The sequence below is a fragment of the Dipodomys merriami genome, unplaced genomic scaffold, assembly GCF_024711535.1.
Source record: "Dipodomys merriami isolate MVZ:Mamm:240054 unplaced genomic scaffold, mDipMer1.0.p SCAF_1, whole genome shotgun sequence".
NCBI classification, from domain to species: Eukaryota; Metazoa; Chordata; class Mammalia; order Rodentia; family Heteromyidae; genus Dipodomys; species Dipodomys merriami.
Genome location: NW_027202270.1, coordinates 1,817,004 through 1,840,805, shown reverse-complemented (window position 1 = coordinate 1,840,805; position 23,802 = coordinate 1,817,004). Strand labels below are relative to the sequence as shown.

Below are 23,802 nucleotides of genomic sequence, written 5' to 3'. Positions count from 1 at the left end.
CCAGAGGGGGAGTTTGGGGCTTGGGGGGCTCCCGTAGACACTGCAGCCCAGCAGAGGGCTTTCCTGGGAGGTCCCAGCCTCTGCCCAGTGTCTCCCTTCTGGAAAGTGCTGAGATAGATCACAGAGGCCCCTGCAGAGGCCCAGGCCCCCGTTCCTGGAGTTCCCTTGACCCTGTTTGCTCATCCCTACCACACAAGTCCAGCTGGGTTTGTATGTGTGGGGCGGGGTCTACAGGGAGAGGAGAGAGGAGAAGCAGAGGCATGGAGTCAGCCTGCCGTGTTCTCCCGTCCGCGTCCAGGTCAGCCTGCCGTGCGCTCCCGTCCACGTCCAGGTCAGCCTGCCGTGCGCTCCCGTCCGTCTGCGTCCAGGTCAGCCTGCCGTGCGCTCCCGTCCATCTGCATCAGGTCAGCCTGCCGTGCGCTCCCGTCCGTCCACGTCCCGGTCAGCCTGCCGTGCGCTCCCGTCCGCGTCCAGGTCAGCCTGCCGTGCGCTCCCGTCCACGTCCAGGTCAGCCTGCCGTGCGCTCCCGTCCATCTGCGTCAGGTCAGCCTGCCGTGCGCTCCCGTCCGTCCGCGTCCAGGTCAGTCTGCCGTGCGCTCCCGTCCACGTCAGGTCAGCCTGCCGTGCGCTCCCGTCTGCGTCCAGGTCAGCCTGCCGTGCGCTCCCGTCCATCTGCGTCAGGTCAGCCTGCCGTGCGCTCCCGTCCACGTCAGGTCAGCCTGCCGTGCGCTCCCGTCTGCATTCAGGTCAGCCTGCTGTGCGCTCCCGTCTGCGTCCAGGTCAGCCTGCCGTGTGCTCCCGTCCGTCTGCGTCAGGTCAGCCTGCCGTGTGCTCCCGTCCGTCTGCGTCAGGTCAGCCTGCCGTGCACTCCCGTCCGTCTGTGTCAGGTCAGCCTGCCGTGCGCTCCCGTCCGCGTCCAGGTCAGCCTGCCGTGTGCTCCCGTCCGTCTGCGTCCAGGTCAGCCTGCCGTGCGCTCCCGTCCACGTCAGGTCAGCCTGCCGTGCGCTCCCGTCCACGTCAGGTCAGCCTGCCGTGCGCTCCTGTCTGCATTCAGGTCAGCCTGCTGTGCGCTCCCGTCTGCGTCCAGGTCAGCCTGCCGTGTGCTCCCGTCCGTCTGCGTCAGGTCAGCCTGCCGTGCACTCCCGTCCGTCTGTGTCAGGTCAGCCTGCCGTGCGCTCCCGTCCGTCCACGTCCAGGTCAGCCTGCCGTGCGCTCCCGTCCGCGTCCAGGTCAGCCTGCCGTGCGCTCCCGTCTGCGTCAGGTCAGCCTGCCGTGCGCTCCCGTCCGTCTGTGTCAGGTCAGCCTGCCGTGCGCTCCCGTCCGTCCGCGTCCAGGTCAGCCTGCCGTGCGCTCCCGTCCGTCCGCGTCCAGGTCAGCCTGCCGTGCGCTCCCGTCCGTCTGCGTCAGGTCAGCCTGCCGTGCACTCCCGTCCGCGTCCAGGTCAGCCTGCCGTGCGCTCCCGTCCGTCCACGTCCAGGTCAGCCGGCCGTGCGCTCCCGTCCGTCTGCGTCAGGTCAGCCTGCCGTGCGCTCCCGTCCACGTCAGGTCAGCCTGCCGTGCGCTCCTGTCTGCATTCAGGTCAGCCTGCTGTGTGTGCTCCTGTCTGCATTCAGGTCAGCCTGTTGTTTTCTGTGTGTCTAGGTCGGCCTGTTGTGTGTGCTCCTGTGTTCTTAATGGCCCAGAAGTTCACTTTCTCCCTGCAATGTTTATAGCTTCCATTGTAAGTTTTTGTGTTGTTGAACTTACTCCTAAGTATTATGTGTGTGTGTGTAACTGAGGTTTGAATTCAGGGCTTTGTACATGAGAGGCTGGCATATATGGCTTGAGCCATACCTCCAGAGTTTTTTTGCTCTGGTTGTTTTTGAGATAGAGTCTGGCTTTTTGCCAGAGCTGAGCTAGACTCTGATCCTATTTATGGCGTAACAGATGACAAGCCATAACCACCATGCCCGACTTCTGTTACTATGGGGTCTTGCAAACTGATGGCCTAGAAGCACGGGCCATAAGCCTTCTGATCTCAACCTCCAGAGAAGCTAGGATTACAGGTGTATGCTACAATGCCTGGCTGTTTTTGGACAGGGTCTTAGTGTCTAGTGCAGGCTGGCCCTAAGACCCCCCCCCTCCTCCTACCTGCTGGGATCACAGGTACACACTACCATGTCTAGTTTGTTTTGTGTTGTTTTGGTCGGTCGTGGGGCTTGAACTCTAGGCCTGGGCACTGTCCCTTAGATCTTCAGCTCAAGGCTAGCACTTCGTTTTCTAGTGCTTTATTGGAGATAAGAATCTCATGGACTTTCCTGCCTGGGCTGGCTTCGAACCTCGATCCTTGGATCTCAGCCTCCTGAGTAGCTAGGATTACAGGTGTGAGCCACCGGCGCCCAGCTGGCTTACAATTTTTTAATTTCTATTTTTGACCATTCATTGCTAGTATCTAGAAATATGCTTGATTTTGTCTATTGTTCCTGTCTCTAGTAACCTTGCTAAGGTTGTTTATTGGGTTTATTAGTTTTGTGACTTCTTTGGGCATTATCTGGGAATTGCATTTTATTCCCTGCTCTCTCACGTGGAGAGGCACCCTCCCCCACCCCAGCTCCCCTACTCTGTGGAAAGCCTTCTGTTCCTCACCAGTGAGCTGCAGGGTTTATGCAGTGTCCTCATGTGATGTAGGCTTCCTGCTATTCTTAATTGGCCAGGATTCTTGTGTGAACGGGTGTTGGCTTGTTTATATGAAGTAACCATGTGATTTTCTCTCTATATGTATCATATGATTTACTATTTGGATGTTCAACCAACCTTGCATTCCTGGGACAAACCCCACTTGGTCATGGGACACGTTTGTACAGGTGGCTATTGCTCAGATCTACACTGACACGTGGAGTTGAGTGATGTCTCTGCTCACATTGGGGATGGGAGCCAAGCTGGCTCTATGGGGGAGGGGCTGCTTCTTCCCTGTACTCCCAGACTGTGTGTGCCCTGGCTCTCTGGTCAGAGTCCAATAGAGCTCATCAGCAAAGCCATCCGAGCCCCAGATTTGCGGGATTTGTGTGTGTGTGTGTATAAAAGGTGTAATATGAATTCCATTTTTAGTACTTGTTATTGGTTTATTAAGTATGAGTTAATTTTATCTTCCTTAATGTAGTAATAATTTGTATTTTTTTTTGTTGTTGGTCGTGGGGCTTGAACTCTGGGCTTGCGTGCTGTCCCTCAGCTCTTCAGCTCAAGGCGAGTGCTCTACCATTGAGCCACAGCGCCACTTCCGGCTTTCTAGTGATTTACTGGAGATAAGAGTCTCACAGACTTTCCTGCACAGGCTGGCTTTGAACCGTGATCCTCAGATCTCAGCCTTCTGAGTAGCTAGGATTACAGGTGTGAGCCACCGGCGCCCAGCATTTGTATTTTTTGATAAACTCATTCCCAACATGAAGCATTCAACTGTTAATATTTATTTATATCTGTTGCTAGTGTTTTCTTAAATTATGTTATTGTTTTTACCAAAATAAAAACCAGGAAAGAAAATACTGTGAGCAACCCGCAGATTATGTCAGTATGTGGAAGAGTGTAAATCATAGGAGTCAAATCTGCTGAACGCAGTGGGGCATGGATGGGGGTGACGTGGAGGTACTGGGGTGCAGGCACACTGGAGTGCGGGGAGAAGATGGGGTGGCCAGGAGAGTGGACAGCGGTGCTGGGGGCGCTGATGGAGGGCCTGCTGCTACCCTGCGTCTTGTCTCTTACCTTCGAGAGGCTCCATTTCCAGTAAGATCCACCTCCCAGTGCTGCTGTCACACACCGGAACCCGTGGTGCAGCAGCGGGGCCCTCCATGTCTTGTGCACAGCCGGGACCCCCGTCCCGGTGGAGAGCGCATCGCCGCACCCTGGTGCCATCTGGGCCCTAGTGCCCTGCTAATAGCAAGTGGACTCCGGTCCGGATGCCAGGGCAAGAAGGGGAGGACCAGGCCGGGAGCAGGCTGCCAGCTGGCCTCTTGGCTTCATGTGACCGTGACTCTCCATCCTCTTCCTCCCCAAATTTGCCCCCAGGGGAGCCCAGCATGCCCACCCCCTCCACCTGTCCCCTCCCCACCATGACTGTGTCCCCATGCACCTTGTGGAGGGCTGCAATGGGGGAACTTCCACATCTGCAGAGAGGAAGAGAATGGCCATCCCACTGGAGAAATTCTCCTGAGCACCCCATATACCTCAGTACTGCCTCACTTTTTACCTAAGTGGGGAGGGTGCTGAGCATAGACCCTGGGTATTGTGCTGGTGGAACAGGCAGGGTGCTGGGCGCAGTCCCTGGGTGTGATGCTGGTGGAGCGGGCAGGGTGCTGGGCGCAGTCCCTGGTTGTGGTGCTGGTGGAGCTGGCAGGGTGCTGGGCGCAGTCCCTGGTGGAGCGGGCAGGGTGCTGGGCGCAGTCCCTGGGTGTGATGCTGATAGAGCGGGCAGGGTGCTGGGTGCAGTCCCTGGTTGTGGTGCTGGTGGAGCTGGCAGGGTGCTGGGCACAGTACCTGCGTGTGGTGCTGGTGGAGCGGTCAGGGTGCTGGGTGCAGTCCCTGGTTGTGGTGCTGGTGGAGCTGGCAGGGTGCTGGGCGCAGTCCCTGGTTGTGGTGCTGGTGGAGCTGGCAGGGTGCTGGGCGCAGTCCCTGGGTGTGATGCTGGTGGAGCTGGCAGGGTGCTGGGCGCAGTCCCTGGGTGTGGTGCTGGTGGGGCTGGCAGGGTGCTGGGCGCAGTCCCTGGGTGTGGTGCTGGTGGAGCGGGCAGGGTGCTGGGCGCAGTCCCTGGGTGTGATGCTGGTGGAGCGGGCAGGGTGCTGGGTGCAGTCCCTGGGTGTGGTGCTGGTGGAGTGGGCAGGGTGCTGGGCGCAGTCCCTGGGTGTGGTGCTGGTGGAGCTGGCAGGGTGCTGGGCGCAGTCCCTGGGTGTGATGCTGATAGAGCGGGCAGGGTGCTGGGCGCAGTCCCTGGGTGTGGTGCTGGTGGAGCGGTCAGGGTGCTGGGCGCAGTCCCTGGGTGTGGTGCTGGTGGAGTGGGCAGGGTGCTGGGCGCAGTCCCTGGGTGTGGTGCTGGTGGGGCTGGCAGGGTGCTGGGCACAGTCCCTGGTGGAGCGGGCAGGGTGCTGGGCGCAGTCATCAGGGTGAACTGGGGACTCACAACAATGTAGGGGGGAGTCTTCGTTGGTGGTGAGCATGCATTGGTGCTTTGTAACAATCACTAAACAATCATTTCCCATAAAATCGGTGCTTCGCCATCAAGCTGGAGGCTGTTCTAAAGCCTCTTCCTTACAATTAGACACAGGACCCTGCTAGACCCAACCACTTTTGAGCCCCACGGCTCGGCCTCCTGGCCACCAGGGCCTGGTCTGATCTCATTCTGCCTCCCCACTCACATCCCTGTATCGGTCAGCTTACTGCAGTGGTGCTGTGTAACAAATCACCCTCAACTGGGTGGCTTCAAGTCTTGTATTTATGACCTCTCTGGGCCAGGCTGAGGCCAGAGCAGGCAGCTCTGCTCCCCAGAACTCACTTTGGGGCTCAGAGACAAACTTGGGGGTGAGTCCTGGGAGGCCAATGCTGTACAGGGTGCTTGTGGAGCAAAGCTATGCAGGGTGTCTGGGAGGAGGTGGTCCCCAATGGGGGAGCCAGGCTGGGGTGCTGCCAGCCATCCCTCAGGCACCCCCAGGGTGCTGAGCTAGGGGTCCCAGAGTTGACCCCAGCCGCAGGCCACTGCACAGGGCTGTGCAGGAAGCCCTGGCTGGAATTTGGGGGCGTTAGTCTGAGCTGACCATGCCTCACCGCTGCCTGCAGAGCACGTGCAGGGAGCAAAGAGCACAATGTGTTCACCGAGTACAAGTGGGGGCGAAGGCGCCATGGGGTCACGTGGGGTCGGTCCGGGGTGTCCCACACACGCGAGAGCCAACGAGCAAGAGAGCGCACAGGCAGAGGCAGGGCTGGAGGGCAATCTTTATTTACACCACAGAGTAACAAGTGTGTGATGTGGTACAGAACACGGGACTCCGGGAGGTGGTCGCGGCGGCCGCCGGGGCGCGGCCCTCGGTGACCATCCATCCACACAGAACACAACAGGATGCGGAGCCCCAAGTCAGACGGCGCGCGCTCCGAACGGGAGCGCCGGGGAGGCCCGCCCAGAGGAAACGGGGTCAGTGATAGACGCGAGCGGTGGCCGTGGCCGTGGGGAGCCCGCGTGGGCGTCAAGTTCTAGCGTCCAGCACAGGTGGTAGAGTGTGGTGTGTGTGTGTGTGTGTGTGTGCGTGTGCGCTGCCATCCCCAGAAGCTGGCAGGCAGTACCCCCGGCGGTGTGCACACACACTCCAAAAAACAAACACCTGGCTGAGTTTTCTGCTAGGAGACGGAATCAGTGTCAGCCCGGCCTCCTGGGGCGGGGACGCGTGCCCACCACGTGGCCAGACCCCGGCTCCTGCCACCCGCCACCGCCAAAAGCAACGAGAAGCCCGCGGGGCTGTGCAGAAAAGGGGCTCCCCGCACCCCGGGCCTCGGCCACAGGCGGCGGGCGGTGCGGTGCGTGCCTGGCCCCGAGGAAGGAGAATAAAAGGAAACAAAGGAAGGAAACAATTCTTCCCAACCAACTCAAAAGAGACGGGCAGGCCGCGCTGAAGGCAGGGCCGTCTCCGCACAAGACGCTCCACGTAAATACAACAGCCCTGGCGGGACAAGGCTCACGCAGTCCTTTTTATTCTCCTCGCAGGAAAAAGTACAATTTCCTGAAGAATAAGTCCAGTGAGACTCACAAGGTCCCCTCCTCACTTTCGAGGTTGTTTCGCGGGAAGATGTTTGTCTCTGAGCCTGCAAACGCCGGGAGGGGGAACCCAAAGGCATTTTTTTCCTCTTCCCCAAAGCTGCCGAGTCAGGCGTGCAAAATCTGTATACAATAGAAAGACATGCCGGGCGTACGGTCCATGCAACCTCCAGGTGTAGGAAACTTAAAAAAATATATTCATCTATCTCTATCTATATATTTATATATGTATCAATGCCCAGAAAACATGTGGGCCCAAAGTCTACAAAAAGAATGGAGTGAGCACACGGCTGTGGCCAGGGGAGGGGAGAAGGAATGTTCTGATGGAAAGAAACAACCAGGCCGCGGCCACCTGCGCGCGGCCTAGCGCCAAGGGCCGGGCTCCTCGGACACAGCTTGAAAAGGAAAGAAAAACCGAATACTTCCACACAGCGGGCCTGAGGCCGAAGCCCGGGGCGCCGATGAGGCGGCCAGGCCTGAGCACGGGGCGGGCGCCCGCGGGGGACGTGGGCACAGGGTGCGGCAGGCAGTCCCAAGGCGGGCGGGCACCACACACCCTGGGGGAACTTGGGGTTGCGCTTAAAAGGATGTAAAGTGCTCACAGATTCGGCCAATGACCCCAGGTCTTCACAAAGAAAGCAAAAGGCTGAGGCTCCCAGGACCGACAGGGCCGCACCTAAGGCCTGCCCCGCGCCCGCTGCCCGCCAAGAAAGGCCAGGGCCACAAGGCCAGGCGCACAGCAGGGGAGCAGGCCTGGCACGGCCGTGCACACGCGGAGAGCTCCGGCTGAACCCGGCGGGGGCGGGCCCCCCCACCCCCGTCATGCCCTCATCTTCCAAGAGTGAGATGAGGCACTCCCCTCCCCCCAGAGGCCGCGGGACGGGTGCCGTGCGCAGAGGAGGGCCCCGGCCCCCCGGCACGGAGGGAGACGCTGGGCCGTCTCAGCAGCGCCGGGGCTGAGGCGAGGCTGTGCCACCAAACACCCGCCCCCGCGCGGACCAACACTGACCGAGAACTCAGGACTTCGGACGTGTCCGGGCAGAGTCCAGCTGGGCTCCATCCGCCCTGTAAACGTGAGGGACCTCGGACACCGGGCCGGGGCCACGGGGCGTCTGACCGCCCATCCCCCAGCCCGAGCCAGGCCCACTCTGGAATGAAATTGGTGGCTTCAAGTGCTAGAAAATAAGTTCCCAGGAAAGAGTGGCCGTCCGCTGTCAAAGAGAAAGAGCAAAGCCGGAGCCTGGCTGGGCCGGCGGGCGCTGCAGCTGCGGGCCCGAGACGCGGCGCGGCTCCTGCGGAAAGCGCTGGGCCCTGCTCGGGCCGCGCTGCACACAGGCTTCGAAAGTCTTTGGAAAGCTGGAGCCTGAATTCTACCCCCGTGCAGAGTGGCCGGAGAGGGCTGCAGGGTTTTCTAACGTGACTGCCCGGCGGCCTGCCCGCACCTGCCCGAGGGAGTGGACACCCCGCTCCTCCTAACGCTACCAGTAAGGTGGGCAGCATGGCCTCTGGACAGGCCTGGCTCCGCCCTCCCCGTGGCCCCGCCGCGCCACGCCCCTCGCGGTAAAGAAAGGAACCAAACCACACCACAAAAACCTTCCAAGTGAAAAAGGTACAAGCGAAAACTCAGAAAGGAAAAAGGTCTAGAAATGATTACCATTCAGAAAACTGCTAAATGGTGAAGGAAAATGTAAAATTCACAAAACAACGCTTATTTAGGATCTTTTTTGTGTGTGAAAAATTCATACAAAAATCAACAGCAAATTTATATTCTTTGCTATAAAAACTCATTAGGTACATATGTGCATGGAGGTGGAGAGAAGGCGGGGCTCTGTTAGAAAAGAACTAAACTTAAAAGTACAAACGGAAGGTGCCTGGGGCAGGGGAGGGGGTCTGAAAGCTAACCAGTCGGGACCCCGAAAGACCCAGGGGCTTCCACCCGGATCCTGAACCCTAAGCACCTTAGAGCTAGCTCCCAAGTCCTCTGTCGGCCAGGGACCTTCACAATCTGCATTTATTATATAGAGAGATATATATACTTTTTCTATAAATGCATTATAAATATTTTATCAAGATCTTGTAAGAATCAAGTTTCTTAGCTTGGAATACATTGGAATATATATTATACATATATATATATATATTTATACCTAAAATTTAAGCAATACTCCATGCTACTTGCTTTTAATAAAAAGCATTCCGATCGCAACACCGCGGTGTGCGGCCACATGCTTACGACCAGGCAGAGATGCTCACTGGCGACATGACGTACGTACGAGCAAAGAACACTTTGGATTCATTTAAACGTGCGGGGCCTCAAGCCCCCAACGGTGTCTGCCACTTCTCTGGAACGACCTCCATTTCTTCAAACAGCAATAAAGCCAGACAAGGCCTGCAGCTGCGGCCTGGGCAGCAGCCGGCGCCTGCCCTGGGGCCTGGCCCACACCACCAGGCTCCACCCGCTGCAGGGAAATGTCCTTCACTTCCCGTGTATTTATTTAAGGCATTGTCCCTCAGACTTCAGAAAACCCAGCCACAAAAATCCATCAGAGCAATTAAAAAAAAAGGCACAAACTCGCATCTTCCGATGGCTTCGAGACGCTCAAGCCGACTTCCAGGCTCACATTGCGGTTTTGTCCAGTTTTTATTTTTAAAAGTCCAACCAGCTCTGCCCTCGACCCAGCACAGAACCTGTGGCTCACCACTAAGCTCCGCAGGGCAGGCCAGAGCCATAGAAAACTTGGTTTTTTGTTTTGTTTTGCTTTTCTTTTCTTTTTTTAAAAAAAACCTACAAGATGAGTGGTTTACACGGAGACTGTGGAATTGTGGGTAAGAATCAAACGTTAAGCACCAGTTTTAATCAAGTTTGTATTATTAGATCTTTGATTTTCACTCTCTTCTTCCTGTCACCAGAACTCGGCAACTCTGCCCAAGTTCCCACAGGCTCCTCCCTTCGCGCTCCCCGAGGGACCGCTGGCGTGTGCTTGGCTTCCGTGTGTCCGTGCGTGTACTCAGGGCACGCAGCCCGTGTTCCATGTGCCTGCCGTGTGCGTGCCCGGTGTGCATGTGCGTCTCCAGGCGTCCGGGCCGGGCGGCGGAAGGCTCCCGGGGCCGCGGTGTGCGGGCGTCCCTTCTTGCTCAGAGGGCACCGCTGCGGAGGCAGGAGTGACACGGTAAAGTTTCTTGGCTGAGCTTCAAGACAGACAAACAAATGAGAGAGCAGCAGCTTCCAGGGCCTACAGCGGTGGCTCCTCCTCCATGGGCTCCTCGTCGGGCCTGTGGAGAGAGCAAGGGGCGTGCCGGGCGCACGGTGGGTCACGCGTGTCCAGCCGGAGCCAAGGCCACCGCGCTTTCTGGAGGGGTGTCCGTGGGTCCCCAGTGGGTCCCGGCATGGGGGCGGGATGGTCCCTGCGCCCGGGCAGACCTGCGGGGAGGTGTGGACACGCGCTCACCTCTTCTCCGCCGGCTTCACGCCCACGGACAGCGAGGCCATGGCGGTGACGGTCTCGGCCTCTTCGCTCTCGCACTTCTGCGCCTCCGTCAGAGAATGGCCCACGGTGGAGGCGAGGCGCTGCAGGCAGCGCCAGTGCTTGCCTGGGGAGAGGAAGGTGCAGCAGCTGCCGCAGGGCCGCCCGGAGGCCCCGCCGGCTCCCAGCCCCCCCGAAGCCACGCGCTGGTCGCGCTGAAGGGCGCTGCGTGGCGGGGCACTCACGCACACACTGCGGGTGTCTGCGGCACCGAGCACTGCAGCCACCAAGTTCCCTGGGGCCTGGCCCTCCTCCACAGACAGGGCAGCCGGGGCCGTGGGGCTGCCCTGGGACAGGGAAGTGTGGAGACTGGCAGCTGGTGCTTGGCCGTGTCTCACTTAAAGCTCTGCAGATGCTGGGGGCTAACCTGGCGGGGGGGGGGGGGGCTGGCCCTTCTACCTGAGCCAGTTTCTTGGCCTGAGGGAGTCGGTGGGCACAGCTCTGAGGTCAGGAGCACATGGCTCCTCACAGGGAGCGGGAGCAGACCTCAGGTGTGCGTCCCGTGCTGCGTGACTCAGCTACTGCGTCTGGCTGAGGACAGGACGTGGGGGTCCATGTGAGACAGCTGTGGTGGTGTGGTCACCTGGCCGTCCTCCCCTCCCAGGCCCGGCCACGCTGCTCAGGAGGCTGTGCTGGCAGATGGAGCCCAGACCTTGCCCTGGGTCTCTGCAGGGCCGGTCTCAGGCCCAGAACGCAGCTCCCAGACCAACCTGGGCAAAACGACCCCACACACTGCCTGAGCCTCAGTACTTCTCCCCCGTGGTCTCTGTCAGCTCACCCACTGCCAGTGGGAGGTAAGGGGTGGTATGCAGGCCTACAGAAGCCACAGGCAGGGCGTAGAATGGGCCAGGGTACTGCGGGCAGAGAACGGAGGGGCCAGGGTGCAGCAGGCAGAGCCGAGTGGCCGGGGTGGGTGCGGCAAGCAGAGCCCAGCGGGACCGGGCACCGTGGGATCCTCCCCAGGACAGCACCAACGGGTACCCAGAGAGCAACTCACTGTGGATCTCCATGACCTTCTCCATGGAGCGCACAGCATTGGCATTGGGTCTCTGCTGCAACACCTTTTCTGACAGAGGCTCGAGCTGGAAGAGATTTAAGTGTGCAGTGATCACAACGGACGGCAGGGTCACCCCCGTGAACCGCAGCCGGCACCGTCCCCCGAGCATGGGCTCGGGAAGCTTCCTGGAGAGAAAGCCGCCGGCACAGTCAAGTGTGGCTGTAGTCCTGGTTCGGGAAGCTGCCGCACGGGCACTTGCCAAGGGCACCACCTGCAGTTCCTAAGAGAAGGCAGGCAGTGGTCCCCACCGTGGCCGAGCCCAAGGCTGCAGTCCGGTGCACACGGTGAATGCACGGGGCACTGCAGGGAGGCGGACCCTGCTCCTACCTCCGATCTTAGCCTCGCATCACACTTTACCCCATGGAGGTAATGGAAGAAGTGACGGATTGTGGTCTGTCAGGAGTAGATTTGTAGGTAAATTGCAGGGCCACAGGAACATATGTAACAGGTCAGGGCAAATGAAATACAAAAAACAGGAATCAAGTTGAGCGCGAGGAGCTGTAATCCCAGTTTCACAGGAGGCTGAGATTTAAGAATCATGGTTTGAAGCCAGCCTGGGTAAGAAAGTCCGTGAGACTTTTGCCTCCAAGTAACCACTAAAAAGCTGGAAGTGGAACTGTGGCTCAAGGGGTAGTATGCTACCCTTAGGCAAAAAAGCTCAGGGACAGTGCCCGAGCCTTGAGTTCAAGCCTCAGGACCTGCACAAGAAACAAACAAATGAAACAAAAGCAGAGGAACTCAAATAAGTAGACAAAGCTACAGAAGCAGGTAGAATGCCAGGTCCTGATGACCACAGTTAGGTGAGCTAGAAAGACAACTGTGAGGTTACACTTCGGTCCAACTTTGTCTCTGGGTGGAAGTTAAGAAGATAAAGCCACTGTGTGAGTCTCTGCTTAAACAGTGCATGTGGACAGCTGCGGTCCACAGTATCAGGGCTCCGGGATGCTGGGCCTGAGTGAGAAGTGACCATAGTTCTCCCCTGAGCACCCTGCCCTCCGTGGGGCTGCATGCTTGTGCTGCGTGGGTCCCTCAGACACAGGACTCGCAGTCACAGAAGCCACACCACACAGCGGGGGTGAGCAGGGCCTTACACATGTGCCCGCTGCTCCCAGAAGGGGCCGGACAGGGGACACCCCGGTGCAGCTGGTGGGAACAGTCAGGAGCCACTGAAGGACAAGCCCCGGGGCTGCAGCGGGACAAGCAGTGACCTGTCGGCATGGCCGGACAGGCTGCACAATGCAGCCAACCAACAACTCAGAGCGGAGTCATCACCTGAGTAGGAGCACTATTTGCGGCCCTACACAGGTTTAAGCGCATGCTCCCAGTGCGCCTTTGACGCCCCTTTCTCGGGGGAGACAGTGTTCCAAAGCAGGGTCCTGTAGACATGTGCACCGGACGGGCGTGTTAAGATGACCCTGGCTGCTGCAGTGTGGCTTTCAGAGCCAGACAGGAGAAAAACCCAGAGCAGCCATATGCAGGATTCCCATCAGCCGTGAGTTACCAAGAAATGAAAGATGGAGAAAGGCTCAGCAGAGGAAGAGCAGCGTAGGGCACCAGTGACTGCTGGAGAGGAGTGACGGGGACTGTGCAGGACTGGGAGGGCTCTGAGGGCTCTCAGGCACCGCCTCTGATACTCTTCATTAAATGTACACACTTAGATTCCACAGACTCCAGTTACAGAAACGATCCATTGTGAAATGTAAAGGAAGTCTGTTGAATAAGTATTAAAAGTTATGCCAGGCACTAGCTACTCAGGAGGCTGAGATCTGAGGATCAAGTTTTGAAGCTTGAGACTTTATCTCTGATTAACCAGTAAAAAAGCCTGATTAGAGGTGGAGCTCCAGTGGGGAAGCTCCAGGCATGAGCAGAGAAAGCCCAGCAAGCGTTTGTGTACTGACACACATAAAAAAGCAAACACGCATGGATAATAACGGGAGCAAGCGGCCGCTGGACCTCACCAGGGGATTTGAAAGAATGAAGAGAACTTCAGAGCTGTGGCTGTTACAGCAGTTGGGGACGCACGGAAGCCCGCGGCAGAGGATGCTGGGTAGTTCGGCAGGGCCTACAGCTGGTGCTGACCCTCAGCACAGAGGTGTGTGTGCAGGGGAGGGCTTGCGGGGCTCTGCTGGCCCTGAGCAGGGAAGAAGGCTGAGGCAACAGTAAGGAGGTGATCACTGAGGGCCCGCCTGAGCTGGCCAAGACCTCCGGCTCAGGAAGGAGAATCAGAGACCCACACGGCCCACTGGCGGGGACGTAAAACATCCAAGACAAACAGGAAGTTCTAAATGCAGCTGGAATCACTGAGAATGTGAATGCCTGAGTGAGACTGATAGTGCCAAACCCCTCAGTGCCACACACACACACACACACACACACACACACACACACACACACACACACACACACACACACACACACACACACACACACACACACACACACACACACACACCCCTTCTCTCTCGTTCCTTTTATCTCTGAATTTTGCTATAAGGACATCACATAAGTATCCAAATATGATGACACTTTGGAACACTGCTAAACACCGCTAAGTTCCAGCGGGAACACCCTTTTCCACACTCCATCCCACCTCCACAACCGCGATGCCTGGGCCTCGTGCGCAGTCCATCAGGAAGGAGACCGGGGCTCCTCTCAACAGAGGCCTTGGGGCGCTAGCGCTGGCTGCAGGCCTCTGGCTCCAGCCCGGCTAACTGCAGCACGCAGCACCTTTGGTGGCTTCGCTGTGGTTCCATCCACGGCTGCAGACAACTGAACACAGGGCTCCTTGGGAGCAGCGCTGAGTTGGAGCCGAGCGTGCAGAGTGCGGTGAGTCCCTCGGGCAGGCTGGCAGCCATGCCTGTGCCCTCCGTGAGTGGGCACAGGGCTCCCTCAGGACCCCCCCCCCCCACGGCTGCATGCCTGGCTGTGTGTGTACCAAGTTGTCCTGCACGCTGAGCACCAACCCTCAGCAAAGGCCGGAAGACAGGGGAGAGGGTCCTGCATGCTGAGCACCAACCTTTAGCAAAGGCCTGAAGACAGGAGGAGACAGGAGAGGGTTCCATCTAATTTTTGTGCATTAAAGAGATTTTTAAAGAACCTTCGATAAAAGTAGTGTTTCTCGCTTTTTAAGATAGAAGAACTTTTTTCTGTGGTTGAGGAAGCAGGCAGGCTGAGGGGAAGCCAGGTCTTCTGTCGTTATTCTGAAGTAACTAGTGCAGAGAATCAAAAAGCTTCGCTCTGGGCGGGATTTTTAACTATGGCGGAAACGGGGAAGACCATGCATGTGAAGAAAGAACAATAAAGCAACGAGGACAGTTCGCCCAGTGTCAGACTCAGGAAGGACATGAAGTCTGCTTGCTGGTTCTCTGTGGGTGGCCCAGTGAGTATAGACCAGAACTTGCTAATCCTCTCAACAGCCCCCCCCCCCCGCCCCCCCCCGGGCTCTGGGCCTGTGGTCTTGGCGGCGGCGGCGGCAGCACAGCTGACCTATCAGGGCCTGGACCCCCTGAGCATCGGGGTGCCCGGATGGGACAGAAGGCTGTGTGTGAGGAGACCACCCTGGCCTGCCCGCAGCTCCTCCCAGCTGACGGCCCTGTGACCAGCAGCCCAGCCGGCCCATTGCCTGTCCCCAGAGCCCTGTCATGGAGTCACAGCACCCAGCACCTTCCCAGCCATGACGCGGCTCTGGAGCCCCGCCTCCGTGTGGACCGCCCCACCAGGCCTGTGAGGGAGAAGCGCCGTGCAAACCTGTCCCGCACCCCACCTGCCGCCTCCTCCCTGGCCGGCGGGACCTGGACCCTCCCCGGGCAGGAGGCCATCTGTGGGGAGTCTCAGCAAGGCCTCCACCCACCAGCGTGGGCCTGAGCTGCAGCAGCCACCTAGACCCTAGGCCTGAGGTCTGCTGGGGTGCCCCCCAAGTTCTGATAATACGTCTGGCTGGCTAGGGACCTGGGGACCGACATCTAAGAGCACAGAGGAGGCAGGGTGGAGGCCAGTGCCCACAGACTTCAGAGCTGCTGGCCCTCTTGTTATTAACACCCAGGAGACTGGGGACAGCTCATGGTGATGCCAGTGTTTGCCATCCGAGCGGGGGCTGGGTGCAGCGACAAGGCAGCCTAAAGGAGCCTAAGAAGCAGTGGTTTTGGGGCCAGGCTGTGTCTGTGGTGCTTGGCTGGTGGTGGCTCCTTTCTGACCCAAGCTGGCACTGCAGGGTGCGGCTCGGGGACCGCCTGGCTGGGCGATGGTATGCACGCCCCTGTCTAGAAGCACTGCACAGACCGGAAGTTCAGGAACACTCCGTGGACGGTCAGCTGTGTGGCATGCTCAGGGGGACCCGGGGCTGCGTGAGCCAGCCCTCAGCCGTGTTGTCAGGTGGAGCTGGGGGACTCAACTCTTCTCTTCCCCTGTGACCAGGGCCTCAGAGGCTCTCTGTGCACGTCACCGTTTCCCTGACTTTATCCTGCAGTGCTGGGCACCCTGTGTGGGGTGCAGACCCAGATGTCACCCCCAATGGCAGGTGGTGCTGCTGGGTAGTGAGGCTTCCTGCCCCAAGCCACTAGGAGCCTGTGACATCAACCTAGAGGATCCTAGAGAACCCGACTGTCCCCAGGAGGTTCACGGTGAAGCAGCAAACCTTCCACACACTGCATCTCAGAGCAGCCTTCCTGCCCATCATCTCCTGCTCCCTGCCCCCATCAGAACCCAGCCTCCCGGCTGCAGTCAGCTCAAGGGGTGGGAAGGAACACATGGCACTGAGGATGCTGCATCTCAGACTGCGAGCCTCGGGCAGCAGGCCCTGAAGCACCGTCCTGGGTCTGCGTACCTCATTTCCCAGCAGAGCAGAAACACAGGCTTCAGAGGCATCGCAGATGGCTGTCAGGTCATGGCCGCCCTCCAGGGCCAGCACGACCCGGCCGCCGGCCAGGCCCATCAGCTGCTTTGTCAGGTACCCAAAACCTGCAATGGGAGGACAGGCGTCAGCAGGTGGCATGCTGCACCTCAGCAGCCCTGAAGTGTGACCCGTCTCCCAGAGAGGGAGACAAGGGGTAGGCTTCCACCCAGGCCACGTGGGCCAGGCTTGGCTTAATACATTTACTTGAATTGTGGTACTGGATTTCCTGTTCATCTGTTCAAGAGTGGATTATGGGTATTGTGATCATCTTGTCTGGAGCACAGGACACCAGTCCCACCCAGAGGCCGTGCCCCATGCTTCCCTGAGGAACCTTGGGCGTTCTGGGCACCTGAGAGCCCTGCATGGGCACACATGTGCACACAGGCACACAGATCCGCACCACGCACACCGCCCAGGCTTTCCCGTACGCACATCTGCTCTGACCACAGCCAATGCCTTCACCGTGCAAAGCCGCTGCCCCTGGTGGCCATCACCATCACCCCCTGCGGTGCATGCTGGACAGTAGGAGAACCTTCATAAACCAGTGGTTTTCATGCTAGACCCAGGCAGGCTTCATGTCCTGCCAGGCTCTGATGAGAGAGAGTGCCCAGAGTGTGGCGGTGGGGCACCCAGCGGGAACCCCACCCTGGGCCTGTGGCTTCACCACCTACAGCCCAGGGGCAGGGGGGCTGTGTGAGGCACTACCCCCGCACGGCCATCCCTGAGGCCACCCTGGCCCACCCTCCCTTCCCTGTATGCGGCCAGATGGGCACTCCTTCATCTGAGCTGATGGGAACAGCAGGGGAGCCTTCCAATCCCTTCTGGTGTGCTGTGCCAGCGCAGAAATCGGGAGCACTGGCGTCGGGCCGGTGAGCGCCAGCAGCGCTGACCTCCTCCCAGAGTCACAGCAGCCTCAGAGAATGGAACACACACAACACAGGGCCAATGCCAGCTCTGGTTCTCACAGCCAGCTGGCTCTTAGGGCCATAGACAGAGGAGGGAGCCTGGCACGTGTGCGTGGCTGGCCCCAGGGTGGAGGGCCTGGGCTTCCTGCGTGAGCGCCGTGCTGCCCTGCCGAGCCGGCTGAGTGAGGGGCCGGGGCCGGCCCTGCCTCCTGGGTGAAGCCAAGGCGACTTCCCTCCACACAAAGAGCTCTGGACCAGTCACCACGAGCCACCATGAGCCTGGCGACTGGCCTCGGCAGACCCACTTACATTTGGCAGACAGGTTGTAGCCTCCGAGGGGCGTCGGGTGACCCTCTACAGCATCGAAGCCCGAGGACACCAGCACCACATCCGGGGCAAACTCGTTGGCGATCGGCATGACCACGGCCCTGCAAGGAGCAGGAGATGGTGTGGGCAGCTGAACGGAGGGGCACGGGACAGACTGAACCCAGAGCCCCTGGCCGTCCCGGGGTGGGCTCTGCGGGCGACGCAGGTGCACTCCACAGGCATCTGTCTTCAAGTCCAGGACAACAGGCCCCACGGCAGCTCGGGAAAGGTGCCGCACCGGCCTTCTCGCCGCCCGTGACCACCACTGCATGGGTCACACCAACCAGAGGCCCACGGCAGGTCACTCCAGGCCCGGCCTTGCCCGCCCCACCCCACTCTCCAGACAGGCCTGCTCCCCCGGCCTGGGAGGGCACTGTCACCGAACACTACCAGCAGGCGTGGCTCCAGCACAGTGGCCTGCTGCCCCAGCCCTGGAGGAGCAGCCCCCACGCCAGCCCCTCACCCAGAGGCCTCCGGCACACAGCAGTGGGAGGGGAGCTAGCAAGCAGACACCTACAACGGTGACAGGGAAAACTGGCCACGTGTTTAGGGAAACGCAAACCCCACCAAGAGTTCAACGACTGCGCCACAGCAAGATACTGCAATGAGGAGCTGAGAAACCACTGTCAGCTGCGTCCTACAAGAACTTGAGCTCTCCGCTGCTCTGTGGGCCTGGACGCGCTTCATTCGAGGCTCATGGTCAGTCCTGGCTTCCAATCTCTCTGCGGGTGCCGGGTGGGCGGCAGTGGCCCTCGGAAGGTGAGTGGCCCAGGACCTGGGGTGTGCTCGGGTGCCGGGGCATCTGGGTCACGTGACCGTGGGTAGGCGCGGTGAGCCTCACTTGCCGGCTTCCTACGCCTGTCCCTTCCACAACTGTGGCCTGCAGCCTCCTGTGTGCAGGCTCCCAGGGAGGAAGACAAATGGCCCTGCAGGGCAAGGTCCCTCCCACCATCAGAACCACGCGACTGTCGCCCTCAGCACCCCATTTCTCACTCAGCCTCTGCTGCCCACTGAACTTCCCACCGCAGACACCAGAAGCATCAACGTGGCCACAAGAAGGGGCACGCCCTATGGGGCAAGCTGAAGAAGTCCTGTCGTCTGCCCCTCAGGACTCCGGGGCTCACCGTGGAGCCTGCAGACACCCTGCCAGGAGCCCACAGGTGCGGTCTGAGGTCAGGCCTTGGAGCTGCCTTGCCCCGTGACAGCGACAACTGACTTTGGGACCCTCACAGAACTTCCATGGCAGATCTGACCTACACGTTCCCAGCTCATCTACACAGCTCCTGTCCTGTTCTTCAGCGTAGGACCCTAGCCCCAGGCTTCAGGAGGGTTTCTTATGAGTTATGTGGGAAAAGAACAATAGCCTTGTTAGTTCACACAGCAGAACACACCACACGGAGGGGGACAAGGGTGAAGCCAACACCTAGCCACTCCCAGAGGTCCTTCTCTTCCAAGGGCACCCAAGGCAGGCCCGCCCTCCATGTCACGGGGAGCCAATCTCTCCAAGGGCACCCGTGGCAGGCCCGCCCCCCATGTCACAGGGAGCCAATCTCTCCAAGGGCACCCGTGGCAGGCCCGCCCTCTGTGTCACGGGGAGCCAATCTCTCCAAGGGCACCCGTGGCAGGCCCGCCCCCCGTGTCACGGGGAGCCAATCTCTCCAAGGGCACCTGTGGCAGAGGCCTCAGGCCCAGATCTTCCTCAGAGGTTCCTGACTGACAGATGGCAGAACACAGTGCAGCCGCCCTTCCTGCTCTCCAGGAAGACTGTTTCTCCAGGCAGAAGAGCAGTTCCAGCTAGGGCTCTGGTATGGGCTTTAAAGCCAAGACATTCTTTCAAGGAAACCACAGCCCATGGCTGCCGCTTTGAAGCAAGGGCGTGTGGCAGGCTCTAGCTCTTCCCTCTGAAGTAGTGCTGAGCTCCTTGACTTCCAATCCCCACTCCCAAGCCAAGTCCTGCTAAAATCATCATTAAATAAAGTTCAAACCAAGAGTCTCTGCTGTCTACACTTGCTGTGTGGTGGGGCCACCCCAAAGCCAATCCAGACAAAGTGTGCAACATGCCCCAGACTGGTGGGCCCGCGCTGCCTCAGAGCTCAGCAGCGGGACGGGAATGTCACCACGCTCCTGCTGATGGCCCGGCTGGACACCCTCTAGGCTTCGGGACCGCAAACCAGGCTGTTTCCCTCCTAGAACTACTCATCCACCAAATGCCTGGCTGCACTGCTCGGGGTGTCCACGGCTGGTGAGAAGCCCTCACACACGCAGGCCGGCCTGGCCCTGCCCGGGCCCTGCCCCAACATCCCTGGATGCCTCACACTTCCCTGTGCCAGCTGCCTCCTGGGGAACTTGACGTTCCCTCGCCTCTCAGCCCTCCTGGGAGCGAGGGAGGGAAGAAGGGCGGGCGCGCACGGGAAGCCCGCTTCTACTTCCAGAGCCTCAGCCCCTTGTGGCAGCCTATGGCCTGGGTCACCTCTGACGGGGAGGAGCAACGGTTTCTGGCTGCCATCACCCCAGAGGCTCCAAGTCTGCAGAGAAAAGCCTCTGCTCTCACTCACCCTGCCCACCGCATGGCTCCATGGCGCTTTCCTTCCTCGCAGGGTCTCCCTCTCTCAGTCCCCTTCCACACACCCAGGAAATACGCCAGTCACAGAGTGGAGACCAGCGAGGGCAGCCCCGGGAATGGCTTCTGCCGGGCGCAGGGGGCCCGGCCCTCAGCTCTGAGCTGGGGTCATCCCTCCAGCTGCTCAGAAGCCAAAGCCATGTGTCCACTCCTCACACCGAGGGCCTCTGTCCTAACCTGACACGGCCTCCCCGTGTCCCCAACGGCCAGCTCAGGTGGACACTTGCGTTTCTGAAATCAAGGACACACAAGCGGCCCCGGAGCACTCTCTGCCCCACCCTGAGAGGTGCTCCCCTTCCGCCCTGCCAGGGCCCGGGAGCTCTCTGGGCCCCACGGGGCCCGCCCCACCACTCTCCTTCCTCTCTGGGCATCCTCACTGTTTCCGGTGCCTAGCCTACCCTGGAGCGCTCCCTCTCAGACCACATCTTTCACTCAGAAGGTAGATCCATCCATCATTCCCAGAGGCTCCCAGGGTCAGGCTCTGAGTCCTCCCTGGGGAGTGTGCCTCTCCCCTAAGACACCTGCGCCAAACTCACTCTGCCCGGAATGGCCCAGCCTCCCCGCGGGGACGCGTGTCCAGCAAGGCCGCCTGGGTGTGCCCACTGCCGCCCAGGGCTCCAATACCTTTTCACTTTATCTGTTGTTTCCTTCTCCAGGATCCAGGCAGGCTGGCCAAGCTTTGCTTCTGGTTTTTATTTCTAAAATCAGTGTACCAAGTCCTCAGATCAACTGAGTGGCAGTGCATGTCTATACTCACAGCAACTCAGAGGGCAGAGGTTCCGGGACAGCCCGGGCAATAAACAGTCAGCAAGACCCTGTCTCAAACACAATCAGTGTGATGGTATACACCTGCAACCCTAGTGTCTTTGGAGGTAAAAGCAGGAGGATTACAGTCCAAGAGTGGCCTGGAAAAAGCACCGGCCTCTCTGGAAGGCACCGCAAGCACAGGAGGAGTGGCTAGGTGGAGAGGGTGTGCCCAGCGTAAAATCCTGAGTTCAAGCGCAACCCCACCGCGCCTCCTCGCACGCGTGGACTGCCGCTAGAAAGGAAGGCAGCCCGGGGTGTGGGCCTGTCCGCAGGCAGGCGGCTACCCGGGACACAGCATCTGCGTGCTGGTGGTACCCCGAAGACCACACTTGTGAGAGGCCGGCCCTGCGTCCGTGTGGCTCAACGGCAGCCGTGGGCCTCTGTGCGCCAGCCTTCAAATGGTCGCGGCTGGACGGTCCACCGCCACCTGTCCCTCGAGGTGAGACAGGTCTGTGCAGCACAGCTTCCCGTGCCTGTCAGGACACCCCGCGTAGCCCCCAGCCCGGTGACACCGCCCGCGGGGAGCCAAGCACTGGCGGCAGGTGAGTGAGGGGTTAAGGACCGCGCGTCACTCGGCATCCAAGCCCAAAGCACAGTGCTGTTGCTGGGTGCTCGGCACACTTCAAAGCCACGTCTGGCCCGGAGACTGGTTTGAATTAAGGTCCCTTTTCTTCTTTGAGTCTCTGAGCCTGAGGAGAAAGTGCCGGCTACTTCTGGATCTCATTAGGGACAATTTTCTTATCTTTTCTTCATCTGAGGCTTGATCCCCTGAAAACCCAACCTGGCAGGCTGGGGCTCTGAACAAGGGGCGGCCTTTGAGGCATGCACTGCCCCAAGGGGCCGCCGAGAGGGGGAGCAAAGAAGAGAGGGGCAGTGAGCTGACCCTTCTCCCCCACCCCAACGCCTAGGGAACCATAAACTGTAAACTTCAAAGCGCTACTTCACATTAAAATCAATAAAAAAAGAGCCTGAAACAATTTTCCTTTTCAAAGAAGCTAGTGAAGCTTTAAAACGCGCAGTGGTAAGATCATCCCGCACGCGCTGGGCAGGACGTGAGAGCAGATCAGAGGCTGCTGGGGAGAAGTTCACCTTAGAGGCCAGCCCGGTGAACCAGGGGAGCCTCCCGGAAGGGCCATACCTCTGGACCTGGGCTAGGGTCAAAAGGCTCAAACTCTTACCCCAGGTCAAAGCGTAGCTGGCAACCAGAGTGCAGACGTGCAGTGCGGCAGCGGTAGCAGCAGCGCAGCATCACCACGGGCTCAGACAGCTGGGCTCGGGCCCACCGGGCCTTCAGTCTGAGGCCAGCGTCCACACGGGCAGGACGTCCACCACGGCTACCACAGTGTGGGCACGCACGCTGTTCTCAACTCGGGTTCAGCCATCACCATTACAAGACTGCGGATGAGGGGTACCTCCGACATATGGGAGGAAGGCAGGGCAGGCCTCTGAAGGCCCAGTAACTGCCCCCTCAGGCCAGCACTGGCCATGCAGCCCACTTCCTTCCTGATTTAATCAAAGGGACCCCTTACTTCTATACGTAACTGAGACCGGGAGGCCACCTTTATCTCCTCACAGCTACTCTTCCAGTGGACCCTGGGGCCAGGACCCAGGTCAACATGAGCAAGAGGACACTGAGAGGTAGCATGGGACTCACCCAGTATCTCCAGAGCTCGTGGCAGAACACAGGGCAAAGCCTTTATAGACTGTCCTTGTGCAGCCTTACCCCAGCCTTACCCACTGGGCATGCCCAGAGACATGTGCACGCACACGGGCACTTCCTTCCCCAGAGGTATAGGTCTCACAAGCACATATGCAACTAGCTGTACAGATGGGTGCCCAGGCACACACACGCACACATATATTAAACTCCAGACTTCTGGCCCACAATGCGCTGTCTCCTTTGCCAAGACACCCGGTCCCTTGGGTGGGTCAGCCAGGTCACCGACCCTTCTCACAGGCTGCCATGCACCCCAGCTAGGCGCTGCCCACAGATCCTCATCCTGCCCTTTCACACCGAGAACCTGGCCCGGTCAAGCCACCTCCTTCTGGTTGAGAGAAATCTGTTTAACATCCGATGACAAGCAGTTTTAGAAGTGACCACTCTGTGGCCAAGCTTACGGACAGGGGTTATGTAAGGAAGGGGTGTGAAGTGGACCTTGATTCAGTGTTTTTATAAATGAAGAAATGATTTCTTTCCACTCTATAGCAACTCAAAAAAGGTTTGTGGAAGATTAGGAGATAATCCCATTTCTAGGGTTTGCATCTCAGTTTTCGTTAATTAACAGCACGTTCCAGCACTGCATCAAATCCTTGCCTGTGACATTCACTTTCACCATCAGGATGGACAAGGATTCCTGGGCTCTGTCTCAGGCACAGAGGCTGCGCGTAGGTGTTGAAGGCTGAACCGAGCTCATGTGTCTGTGGCCTTTGTCTACAGTTCACAGACACAATCCCAAGTACTCATCTTGTAAGTGCTCCACAAAGACTGGGGACTCACCTGAAGGCCGCTAAGTACTCTGTGTCTCCCATGGGAGGGTCCAGGCCGCCCGTGAAAGCCATGTTGACAGTGAAGCCCACTCCTGGCCCTGTGCCCACCTGTAGAGAGAAATCCATGTCACAGATCCTGCGGTAGGAATACCCACTGTTGGTGGCCCCTGGGCTGAGGTATCTTCTGGCTGATGGTACCCGCAGGGTCTGCCTGCAGACCTGTATGTCCGGGGCCCCGCAGATTCATTAGTACGTGAGGCTGGGCACCCAAATACCTGATGTGCTAATGTTAAGAATGGAGCAGTTTTCATAGAATGCTTCTGGTGTCAGGGACCTTGAACTGTGGGAACTGTGGGGAACCACCTCTGACCTTGTA

General features: G+C 59.2%; 1 protein-coding gene across 3 annotated transcripts in view; it reads right to left on the bottom strand.

The window, feature by feature from the left end:
• Positions 1–5,943: 5,943 nt before the first annotated feature.
• Positions 5,944–23,802, bottom strand: part of Hdac4 (histone deacetylase 4) — a 249,019-nt gene continuing 231,160 nt past the window's right edge. For 2 of the 3 annotated variants that reach the window (XM_070003862.1, XM_070003844.1), the window contains exons 22-27: positions 23,437–23,534; positions 17,456–17,574; positions 16,173–16,306; positions 11,291–11,375; positions 10,219–10,360; positions 5,944–10,042 (exon numbers count right to left, since the gene is read on the bottom strand). In XM_070003862.1, the coding sequence (XP_069859963.1) occupies positions 10,003–10,042; positions 10,219–10,360; positions 11,291–11,375; positions 16,173–16,306; positions 17,456–17,574; positions 23,437–23,534 (618 nt within the window). In that variant the 3' untranslated portion in view covers positions 5,944–10,002. The remainder of the gene's footprint in view (positions 10,043–10,218; positions 10,361–11,290; positions 11,376–16,172; positions 16,307–17,455; positions 17,575–23,436; positions 23,535–23,802) is intronic. The other variant, XM_070003911.1, reaches the window with a different exon arrangement.